At 48.5% G+C, this 11311-nt stretch overlaps 1 protein-coding gene across 2 annotated transcripts in view; it reads left to right on the top strand.

Annotated features, from left to right (window-relative positions):
- LOC115123477 (homeobox-containing protein 1-like) overlaps positions 1–11311 on the top strand; it is a 35456-nt gene that overhangs the window by 12733 nt on the left and 11412 nt on the right. The window contains exons 6-8 of one of the 2 annotated variants that reach the window (XM_029652829.2): positions 1966–2048; positions 5535–5630; positions 8670–8845. In XM_029652829.2, coding sequence (XP_029508689.1) covers positions 1966–2048; positions 5535–5630; positions 8670–8845 — 355 coding nt within the window. Of the gene's footprint in view, positions 1–1965; positions 2049–5534; positions 5631–8666; positions 8846–11311 lie in introns of both variants that reach the window. The other variant, XM_029652827.2, reaches the window with a different exon arrangement.

Here is an 11311-nt window from a genome sequence, read left to right as displayed (position 1 = left end):
CTTTACCCGGAGTAAATAATGTCTGGCTGTGATGGAGAGGTGAGGAGCGAGCAGAGGGGGTGAGAGGAGAGCATCTTTACCCGGAGTAAATAATGTCTGGCTGTGATGGAGAGGTGAGGAGCGAGCAGAGGGGGTGAGAGGAGAGCATCTTTACCCGGGGGAAAGAATGTCTGGCTGTGATGGAGAGGTGAGGAGCGAGCAGAGGGGGTGAGAGGAGAGCATCTTTACCCGGAGTAAATAATGTCTGGCTGTGATGGTGAGGAGCGAGCAGAGGGGGTGAGAGGAGAGCATCTTTACCCGGAGTAAAGAATGTCTGGCTGTGATGGAGAGGTGAGGATCGAGCAGAGGGGGTGAGAGGAGAGCATCTTTACCCGGAGTAAAGAATGTCTGGCTGTGATGGAGAGGTGAGGAGCGAGCAGAGGGGGTGAGAGGAGAGCATCTTTACCCGGAGTAAATAATGTCTGGCTGTGATGGAGAGGTGAGGAGCGAGCAGAGGGGGTGAGAGGAGAGCTTCTTTACCCGGAGTAAAGAATGTCTGGCTGTGATGGAGAGGTGAGGAGCGAGCAGAGGGGGTGAGAGGAGAGCATCTTTACCCGGAGTAAATAATGTCTGGCTGTGATGGAGAGGTGAGGAGCGAGCAGAGGGGGTGAGAGGAGAGCATCTTTACCCGGAGTAAATAATGTCTGGCTGTGATGGAGAGGTGAGGAGCGAGCAGAGGGGGTGAGAGGAGAGCATCTTTACCCGGAGTAAATAATGTCTGGCTGTGATAAGGCGAGGGAGAGAGCGCATAGATGACTGAGGGGATAGGGAGGAGTGGGCTCTGGTCTAAAGTAGTGCACTATATAGGGAATAGGGGTGCCATAGGGCTCTGGTCTAAAGTAGTGCACTATATAGGGAATAGGGGTGCCATAGGGCTCTGGTCTAAAGTAGTGCACTATATAGGGAATAGGGGTGCCATAGGGCTCTGGTCTAAAGTAGTGCACTATATAGGGAATAGGGGTGCCATAGGGCTCTGGTCAAAAGTAGTGCACTATATAGGGAATAGGGTGCCATAGGGCTCTGGTCTAAAGTAGTGCACTATATAGGAAGAGGGGTGCCATAGGGCTCTGGTCTAAAGTAGTGCACTATATAGGGAATAGGGGTGCCATAGGGCTCTGGTCTAAAGTAGTGCACTATATAGGGAATAGGGGTGCCATAGGGCTCTGGTCTAAAGTAGTGCACTATATAGGGAATAGGGGTGCCATAGGGCTCTGGTCTAAAGTAGTGCACTATATAGGGAAGAGGGGTGCAATAGGGCTCTGGTCTAAAGTAGTGCACTATATAGGGAATAGGGGTGCCATAGGGCTCTGGTCAAAAGTAGTGCACTATATAGGGAATAGGGGTGCCATAGGGCTCTGGTCTAAAGTAGTGCACTATATAGGGAATAGGGGTGCCATAGGGCTCTGGTCTAAAGTAGTGCACTATATAGGGAATAGGGGTGCCATAGGGCTCTGGTCTAAAGTAGTGCACTATATAGGGAATAGGGGTGCCATAGGGCTCTGGTCTAAAGTAGTGCACTATATAGGGAATAGGGGTGCCATAGGGCTCTGGTCTAAAGTAGTGCACTATATAGGGAATAGGGGTGCCATAGGGCTCTGGTCAAAAGTAGTGCACTATATAGGGAATAGGGGTGCCATAGGGCTCTGGTCTAAAGTAGTGCACTATATAGGGAAGAGGGGTGCCATAGGGCTCTGGTCTAAAGTAGTGCACTATATAGGGAATAGGGGTGCCATAGGGCTCTGGTCTAAAGTAGTGCACTATATAGGGAATAGGGGTGCCATAGGGCTCTGGTCTAAAGTAGTGCACTATATAGGGAAGAGGTTGCCATAGGGCTCTGCTCTAAAGTAGTGCACTACATAGAGAATTGGGTGATATTTGGGACACCGGCTATATCTGTGTTTTGAGATGTCCACCTCTTCTCCTCAGCTACTTCAATGACAACCAGTACCCTGATGAAGCCAAGAGAGAGGAGATCTCTAACGCCTGCAACGCTGTCATCCAGAAACCAGGTATCCACCTTACTGTTGTTCTGGCCTTTGTTACTAGACCTGATTTAGCTGATAGATGCTTTACTACTTACTGTGACTGTAGTGTAGTGGTTGTCCTGCCCAGCTTCCAGCTACCTGTGACTGTAGTGGTTGTCCTGCCCAGCTACCAGCTACCTGGGACTTTAGTGTAGTGGTTGTCCTGCCCAGCTACCTGCTTCCTGTGACTGTAGTGTAGTGGTTGTCCTGCCCAGCTACCTGTGACTGTAGTGGTTGTCCTGCCCAGCTACCTGTGACTGTAGTGGTTGTCCTGCCCAGCTTCCAGCTACCTGTGACTGTAGTGTAGTGGTTGTCCCTCCCAGCTTCCTGTGACTGTAGTGTAGTGGTTGTCCTGCCCAGCTTCCTGTGACTGTAGTGTAGTGGTTGTCCTGGCCAGCTACCTGTGACTGTAGTGTAGTGGTTGTCCTGCCCAGCTACCTGTGACTGTAGTGTAGTGGTTGTCCTGCCCAGCTACCTGTGACTGTAGTGTAGTGGTTGTCCTGCCCAGCTACCTGCGACTGTAGTGTAGTGGTTGTCCTGCCCAGCTACCTGTGACTGTAGTTTAGTGGTTGTCCTGCCCAGCTTCCTGTGACTGTAGTTTAGTGGTTGTCCTGCCCAGCTTCCTGTGACTGTAGTGGTTGTCCTGCCCAGCTACCTGTGACTGTAGTGTAGTGGTTGTCCTGCCCAGCTTCCTGTGACTGTAGTGTAGTGGTTGTCCTGCCCAGCTTCCTGTGACTGTAGTGTAGTGGTTGTCCTGCCCAGCTTCCTGTGACTGTAGTGTAGTGGTTGTCCTGCCCAGCTACCTGTGACTGTAGTGTAGTGGTTGTCCTGCCCAGCTACCTGTGACTGTAGTGTAGTGGTTGTCCTGCCCAGCTGCCTGTGACTGTAGTGTAGTGGTTGTCCTGCCCAGCTTCCTGTGACTGTAGTGTAGTGGTTGTCCTGCCCAGCTACCTGTGACTGTAGTGTAGTGGTTGTCCTGCCCAGCTTCCTGTGACTGTAGTGTAGTGGTTGTCCTGCCCAGCTTCCTGTGACTGTAGTGTAGTGGTTGTCCTGCCCAGCTTCCTGTGACTGTAGTGTAGTGGTTGTCCTGCCCAGCTACCTGTGACTGTAGTGTAGTGGTTGTCCTGCCCAGCTTCCTGTGACTGTAGTGTAGTGGTTGTCCTGCCCAGCTTCCTGTGACTGTAGTGTAGTGGTTGTCCTGCCCAGCTACCTGTGACTGTAGTGTAGTGGTTGTCCTGCCCAGCTACCTGTGACTGTAGTGTAGTGGTTGTCCTGCCCAGCTACCTGTGACTGTAGTGTAGTGGTTGTCCTGCCCAGCTACCTGTGACTGTAGTGTAGTGGTTGTCCTGCCCAGCTGCCTGTGACTGTAGTGTAGTGGTTGTCCTGCCCAGCTTCCTGTGACTGTAGTGTAGTGGTTGTCCTGCCCAGCTACCTGTGACTGTAGTGTAGTGGTTGTCCTGCCCAGCTTCCTGTGACTGTAGTGTAGTGGTTGTCCTGCCCAGCTTCCTGTGACTGTAGTGTAGTGGTTGTCCTGCCCAGCTTCCTGTGACTGTAGTGTAGTGGTTGTCCTGCCCAGCTACCTGTGACTGTAGTGTAGTGGTTGTCCTGCCCAGCTTCCTGTGACTGTAGTGTAGTGGTTGTCCTGCCCAGCTTCCTGTGACTGTAGTGTAGTGGTTGTCCTGCCCAGCTACCTGTGACTGTAGTGTAGTGGTTGTCCTGCCCAGCTACCTGTGACTGTAGTGTAGTGGTTGTCCTGCCCAGCTACCTGTGACTGTAGTGTAGTGGTTGTCCTGCCCATCTACCTGTGACTGTAGTGTAGTGGTTGTCCTGCCCAGCTCCCTGTGACTGTAGTGTAGTGGTTGTCCTGCCCAGCTACCTGTGACTGTAGTGTAGTGGTTGTCCTGCCCAGCTACCTGTGACTGTAGTGTAGTGGTTGTCCTGCCCAGCTACCTGTGACTGTAGTGTAGTGGTTGTCCTGCCCAGCTACCTGTGACTGTAGTGTAGTGGTTGTCCTGCCCAGCTACCTGTGACTGTAGTGTAGTGGTTGTCCTGCCCAGCTACCTGTGACTGTAGTGTAGTGGTTGTCCTGCCCAGCTACCTGTGACTGTAGTGTAGTGGTTGTCCTGCCCAGCTACCTGTGACTGTAGTGTAGTGGTTGTCCTGCCCAGCTTCCTGTGACTGTAGTGTAGTGGTTGTCCTGCCCAGCTCCCTGTGACTGTAGTGTAGTGGTTGTCCTGCCCAGCTACCTGTGACTGTAGTGTAGTGGTTGTCCTGCCCAGCTACCTGTGACTGTAGTGTAGTGGTTGTCCTGCCCAGCTTCCTGTGACTGTAGTGTAGTGGTTGTCCTGCCCAGCTACCTGTGACTGTAGTGTAGTGGTTGTCCTGCCCAGCTTCCTGTGACTGTAGTGTAGTGGTTGTCCTGCCCAGCTACCTGTGACTGTAGTGTAGTGGTTGTCCTGCCCAGCTCCCTGTGACTGTAGTGTAGTGGTTTCTGTAAAATACCTAAATGTACAAATAAATGTAAACTGAACAAAGATATAAATGCAACATCCTACAATTTCAAGTTACAGTTCATTTGATGAAATCAGTCAATTGAAATAAATTAATTAGGCCCTAATCTATGGATTTCACATGACTGGGAATACAGATATGCATCTGTTGGTCACGGATACGGTTGGTAGAGAACCAGTCAGTATCTGGTGTAACCATTTGCCTCATGCAGCGCGACACATCTCCTTTGAGTAGATCAGGATGTTGATTGTCACCTGTGGAATGTTGTCCCACACCTCTTCTTCAACGACTGTGTGAAGTTGCTGGATATTGGTGGGAACTGGACCACGCCGTTGTACATGTTGATCCAGAGCATCCCAAACATGCTCAATGGGTGACATGTCTGGTGAGTATGCAGGCCACGGAAGAACTGGGACATTTTCAGCTCCCAGGAAGTGTGTGGACATCCTTGCTACATCGGGCCGTGCGTTATCATGCTGAAACATGATGGCGGCGGACGAGTGGCACCACAACGGGCCCCAGGATCTCGTCACGGCATCTCTGTGCATTCAAATTGCAATCGATGAAATGCAATTGTGCTCGTTGTCCGTAATTTATGCCTGCCCAAAGCATAATCCCACCTCCACCACAACGTGGACATCAGTCAGCACCACGCCATACACCTGACACATACAAGCTTCTTGATATGCCACACCTGTCAAGTGGAAGGTGTTTCTTGGCAAAAGAGTAATTCTCACTAACAAGGATGTAAACAAATGAGTGCGCAACATTTCAGAGAAATAAGATTTTTGTGGGTATGGAACATTTCTGGAATTTTCTTATTTTTTCAGCTCATGAAACATGAGAGCAACACTTAACATGTTGCATTTATTTTTTCAGTGTACTTTGCCCTTTGGAATATAATTTACTGTTTGGAATAATCTGGAATGATCTAATCACCTGAATGTTATTTTATTTCAGGGAAGAAGCTATCGGACCTGGAGAGAGTCAGCTCTCTTAAAGTCTACAACTGGTTTGCCAACCGACGCAAGGAGATCAAGAGACGAGCTAATATTGGTAACGTGGGCTGAGTTTCTCTGTCGTCGTTGGTTACGTGGGCTGGGTTTCTCTGTCGTCGTTGGTTACGTGGGCTGGGTTTCTCTGTCGTCGTTGGTTACGTGGGCTGGGTTTCTCTGTCGCCGTTGGTTACGTGGGCTGGGTTTCTCTATCGCCGTTGGTTACGTGGGCTGGGTTTCTCTGTCGCCGTTGGTTACGTGTGCTGGGTTTCTCTGTTGCCGTTGGTTACGTGGGCTGGGTTTCTCTGTCGCCGTTGGTTACGTGGGCTGTGTTTCTCTGTCGCCATTGGTTACGTGGGCTGGGTTTTTCTATCGCCGTTGGTTACGTGGGCTGGGTTTCTCTGTTGCCGTTGGTTACGTGGGCTGGGTTTCTCTGTTGCCGTTGGTTACGTGGGCTGGGTTTCTCTGTCGCCTTGGTTACGTGGGCTGGGTTTCTTTGTCGCCGTTGGTTACGTGGGCTGGGTTTCTCTGTCGCCGTTGGTTACGTGGGCTGGGTTTCTCTGTCGCCGTTGGTTACGTGGGCTGGGTTTCTCTGTCGCCGTTGGTTACGTGGGCTGGGTTTCTCTGTCGCCGTTGGTTACGTGGGCTGGGTTTCTCTATCGCCGTTGGTTACGTGGGCTGGGTTTCTCTGTCGCCGTTGGTTACGTGGGCTGGGTTTCTCTGTCGCCGTTGGTTACGTGGGCTGTGTTTCTCTGTCGCCATTGGTTACGTGGGCTGGGTTTTTCTATCGCCGTTGGTTACGTGGGCTGGGTTTCTCTGTTTCCGTTGGTTACGTGGGCTGGGTTTCTCTGTTGCCGTTGGTTACGTGGGCTGGGTTTCTCTGTCGCCTTGGTTACGTGGGCTGGGTTTCTTTGTCGCCGTTGGTTACGTGGGCTGGGTTTCTCTGTCGCCGTTGGTTACGTGGGCTGGGTTTCTCTGTCGCCGTTGGTTACGTGGGCTGGGTTTCTCTGTTGCCGTTGGTTACGTGGGCTGGGTTTCTCTGTCGCCGTTGGTTACGTGGGCTGGGCGACGCTGGGTCTGTTTTTATAATGAAGGATTTCAGCAGGACATCAATTTGTTTCACTGCCATCCATTTATTCTGTTAGTCTGGCTGCATGTCTCTCAGTATTTAGATGGTTAGTCCTACGACCCCTTTCTCCCCCGTAGAAATCTGTCTATCCTGTACAGCCAGTAGAGAATTGGTCACCCCTCAGAGCCTGGTTTCTCTGGTCTACCCTGTACAGCCAGTAGAGAACTGGTCACCCCTCAGAGCCTGGTTCCTCTGTTCTACCCTGTACAGCCAGTAGAGGACTGGTCACCCCTCAGACCCTGGTTTCTCTGGTCTACACTGTACAGCCAGTAGAGGACTGGCCAGTCCTCAGAGCCTGGTTTCTCTGGTCTACCCTGTACAGCCAGTAGAGGACTGGCCAGTCCTCAGAGCCTGGTTTCTCTGGTCTACCCTGTACAGCCAGTAGAGAACTGGTCACCCCTCAGAGCCTGGTTCTTCTGGTCTATCCTGTACAGCCAGTAGAGGACTGGCCAGTCCTCAGCCTGATTTCTCTGGTCTACCCTGTACAGCCAGTAGAGGACTGGCCAGTCCTCAGAGCCTGGTTTCTCTGGTCTACCCTGTACAGCCAGTAGAGGACTGGCCAGTCCTCAGCCTGATTTCTCTAGTCTACCCTGTACAGCCAGTAGAGGACTGGCCAGTCCTCAGAGCCTGGTTTCTCTGGTCTACCCTGTACAGCCAGTAGAGGACTGGCCAGTCCTCAGCCTGATTTCTCTCGTCTACCCTGTACAGCCAGTAGAGGACTGGCCAGTCCTCAGAGCCTGGTTTCTCTGGTCTACCCTGTACAGCCAGTAGAGGACTGGCCAGTCCTCAGCCTGATTTCTCTTGTCTACCCTGTACAGCCAGTAGAGGACTGGCCAGTCCTCAGAGCCTGGTTTCTCTGGTCTACCCTGTACAGCCAGTAGAGGACTGGCCAGTCCTTGGTGCCTGGTTTCTCTGGTCTACCCTGTACAGCCAGTAGAGGACTGGCCAGTCCTCAGCCTGGTTTCTCTGGTCTACCCTGTACAGCCAGAAGAGAACTGGTCACCCCTCAGAGCCTGGTTGCTCTGGTCTACCCTGTACAGCCAGTAGAGAACTGGTCACCCCTCAGAGCCTGGTTTCTCTGGTCTACCCTGTACAGCCAGTAAGAGGACTGGTCAGTCCTCATCCTGGTTTCTCTGGTCTACCCTGTACAGCCAGTAGAGGACTGGCCAGTCCTCAGAGCCTGGTTTCTCTGGTCTACCCTGTACAGCCAGTAGAGGACTGGCCAGTCCTCAGAGCCTGGTTTCTCTGGTCTACCCTGTACAGCCAGTAGAGGACTGGCCAGTCCTCAGCCTGGTTTCTCTGGTCTACCCTGTACAGCCAGAAGACTGGCCAGCCCTTGGTGCCTGGTTCCTCTCTAGGTTTCTTCCATCTATGAAGTTTTTCCTGCTCCCTGTGTTTCTGCCTCTGCATTGCTTGCTGTTTGGGTTTTAGGTTGGGTATCTGTCAACTGCTGATGTAAAAAAAGGGCATTATAAAATGAGTTTAATTGACAGATTTTTCCTGTGTATACAGCTGTGGCGTTCCCTTGAGAATTCTAGATTCCAACTGTGATGAGAATGTTCATGTCGTGACATAACCATCCACTGGGTGTCATGACCTTTCACCTGGCTGGAGGTCACAGACACTAACACTTAGGGAGTTGACTAGGTCAGACTAGGTCATAAGGCTCGTAAACGTAAAGCCTGTTCCTATGCCACTGGGTGTCATGACCTTTCACCTGGCTGGAGGTCACAGACACTAACACTTAGGAAGTTGTGGGGAGTCGACTAGGTCAGACTAGGTCATAAGGCTCTGACGAAGGCGGTTTACGCCGGAACGTAAAGCCTGTTCCTATGCCTCGTCACTAAATAACGGAGATCTATGCAGAAACAGGATGCTCCTTTGTCTTTGTCCTCACCCGTTGACCTATCCGAGGGGATGGAATGTTTTTGTGTCATAATAACCAGCCCTCTGTTTTTTTTTCTCAAGAAGCCACGATCCTGGAGAGCCATTGGATAGACGTCCAGAGTCCTGGAGGACACTCCAACAGTGACGACATCGATGGAGGCGACTACACAGAACAGGCCTGTGACCTGCCTTATTTCGACAAGAGACCCATGGCCAGGCCCTTTGGCTTCTACAGGCTGGAGCCCACTTCACCCACACAGGTATGGAGCCAGAACCAAATCAAACGGTATTTTATTTAGGACGTTTCTGACAAAAATTAGATTCAAAGGAGAGCGAGAGGTCTGGCGGACCCACAGGCCCTGACGGATATCATTGTGGCGAGGTTGGCATTTTTCATGATATGGTTGGGAGTGGGCAGTTAGGCAGACAACTTCGGGATGATAATATTTGTTTAGTCTCACTGATTTAAAAACATTTTTTTGTGTGTGTGTGTGTGTAGTTGTCATCTTGTGAATTAAAAGCGGAGGTCCTATCCACAGGTTGGTTCATGTTCACCAGCCTACCTCTTAGGGCCCGGCGATCTCAGATTAATTTGATTAATTTTAGTGTATATTTTTGCTCAGGGATTTGGAATATCGTATCGCAAGAATCAAGTAAATTTTTGTCATTGTTTTTTAAATGGTTTATGTCCGCTTATTCTGTTGTCTTATTGGTCTGGTCTTCTTCGCTCCTCTGTGCTGTGTACACCTTTCAATTCACACCAGAGATCTGTATATAATGACGAGATGCCCATGTCTCTGCCCTAAACAATGGGAGTCGTTGTCCCCAAAGTCGGGAAAACAGGCGACCAAGCTTAGGTCCATAATAAGCCATAGAAACGCACAGATTTTGGCGAAGAGTGGAACCTCTTGCTTTCGGTTTACACACACACACACACAGCCCCTCCACATTCTACTCACAACAACAAAGACGACAGAGATGTTATTTTACTGTGATACCCTTTTTTTAATGTCTCAACTCCTCAAGTTGTGTACAGAACAGACACAACTGAAACCCAGAGTATCAATGAACATTGATTGTGGAAAATGAATGTTCGGTTTGTCATCCTCAGCATTATGGTACGATGTAGTAGTATTCTAGCCAAACACTGTTATACTAGCGGTCTAGTTTGTGTTTTATAAATGTGCAATACGCATAAAACACCATTTTATAATATGAATTGACAACTAATTCTGAGATATAACGTAGGCCTCTTTCAACATGTGAACAAAGTGGACAGGCTAACATGCCTTTTCAAACTGTTGGAAACGGACCAGAATGGGTGATTCTCACACTCTTGGTTAATTTTTTTAAATGAATTTTTTTTTGTACTAGATAAAAACACCATCTAATTATTGTCTGTTTTAATTGTAATCTTCTTACCTGTTCAGATTTGAATTTATTTCTGCACATTTTCCAAAATTATTTTTTACCTTAACACCGTAAAGATACACAAGTTATTACGTCATAAAAATAACGTTTTGATTACACTGAGTATATCAAACATTAAAAACACCTTTTTCTAATATTGAGTTTTACCTGGTTACTCGGTCATGGAGCAGGTGTTCCTAATGTTTTGTATAGTCCCTGTATATTTCCATTGTAATCCGTTCTGATTACCGTAACTTGTGGCCTGTTTATAATTAGTTTTAAACTAATATTAATATTTTTTTTTCAAAGTACACCAATATAAAAAGCACATTTTTAGTTTTTATGCTCAAATATTTAGTATTCTGTAATATTATTCGATGAGTATTTTATTATTGATACGTTTCGGTCATCAGATCCACATTACTGTAGATTAGACAGCATTACGCCGTACTTCATCAAGAGTAAAAAAAAAAAAAACTAAAATGCCATCTTCCCCCCCCAAAATCAAAATGTAAGTCTGAATACTTGTTGTTTTATATATATATATACTTGTTATTTTATATATATATATATATAAAAACTAACAAGTATTCAGACCCTTTACTCAGTACTTTGTTTTATATATAAAAAAACTTGCTTCGTAATTATGGGGTATTGTGTGTAGATTGAGGGGGGAAAAGTATGTAATCCATTTTAGAATAAGGCTGTAACGTAAAAAACAATGAGGGAACAAGTCAAGGGGTCTGAATACTTTCTGAATGTGATGTATCTATTAGGTTTGAATAATACCTGGTATGTTTTGGGCAGAGAAGGACGGTGTGTTGGTCTTTCCATGAAAATGTATGGCTATAGTTTAGACTCCGACATTGACAGGAAATAAATATTGATAACATGTAAAAATCGTCTCTTTTAAAAGTTGTTCAAAGCTCAAGTCAAGTCCAAGTTCCTATTGTCCCCAACTCTGCTCCCTTTCAAACTACACTGTATATACAAAAGTATATGGACACCTTCAAATGAGTTGATTCGGCTATTTCAGCCACACCCGTATAAAATCGAGCACACAGACATCTCCGTAGACGAACATTGGCAGTAAAATGACCTCACTGAAGAGCTCCGTGACTTTCAACGTGGCACCGTCATAGGATGACACCTTTCCAACAAGTCGGTTCGTCAAATGTCTGCCCTGCTAGAGCTGCCCCGTGTCAACTGTAAGTGCTGTTATTGTGAAGTGGAAACATCTAGGAGCAACAACGGCTCAGCCGAGAAGTGGTAGGCCACACAAGCTCATAGAACGTCACTGCGAAGTGCGTATCACG

Source organism: Oncorhynchus nerka, linkage group LG24 (genome assembly GCF_034236695.1).
Source record: "Oncorhynchus nerka isolate Pitt River linkage group LG24, Oner_Uvic_2.0, whole genome shotgun sequence".
In the NCBI taxonomy this organism is placed as follows: domain Eukaryota; kingdom Metazoa; phylum Chordata; class Actinopteri; order Salmoniformes; family Salmonidae; genus Oncorhynchus; species Oncorhynchus nerka.
Note: the sequence above shows the minus strand (reverse complement) of the source record. Positions and strands in the feature narration are given on the sequence as shown.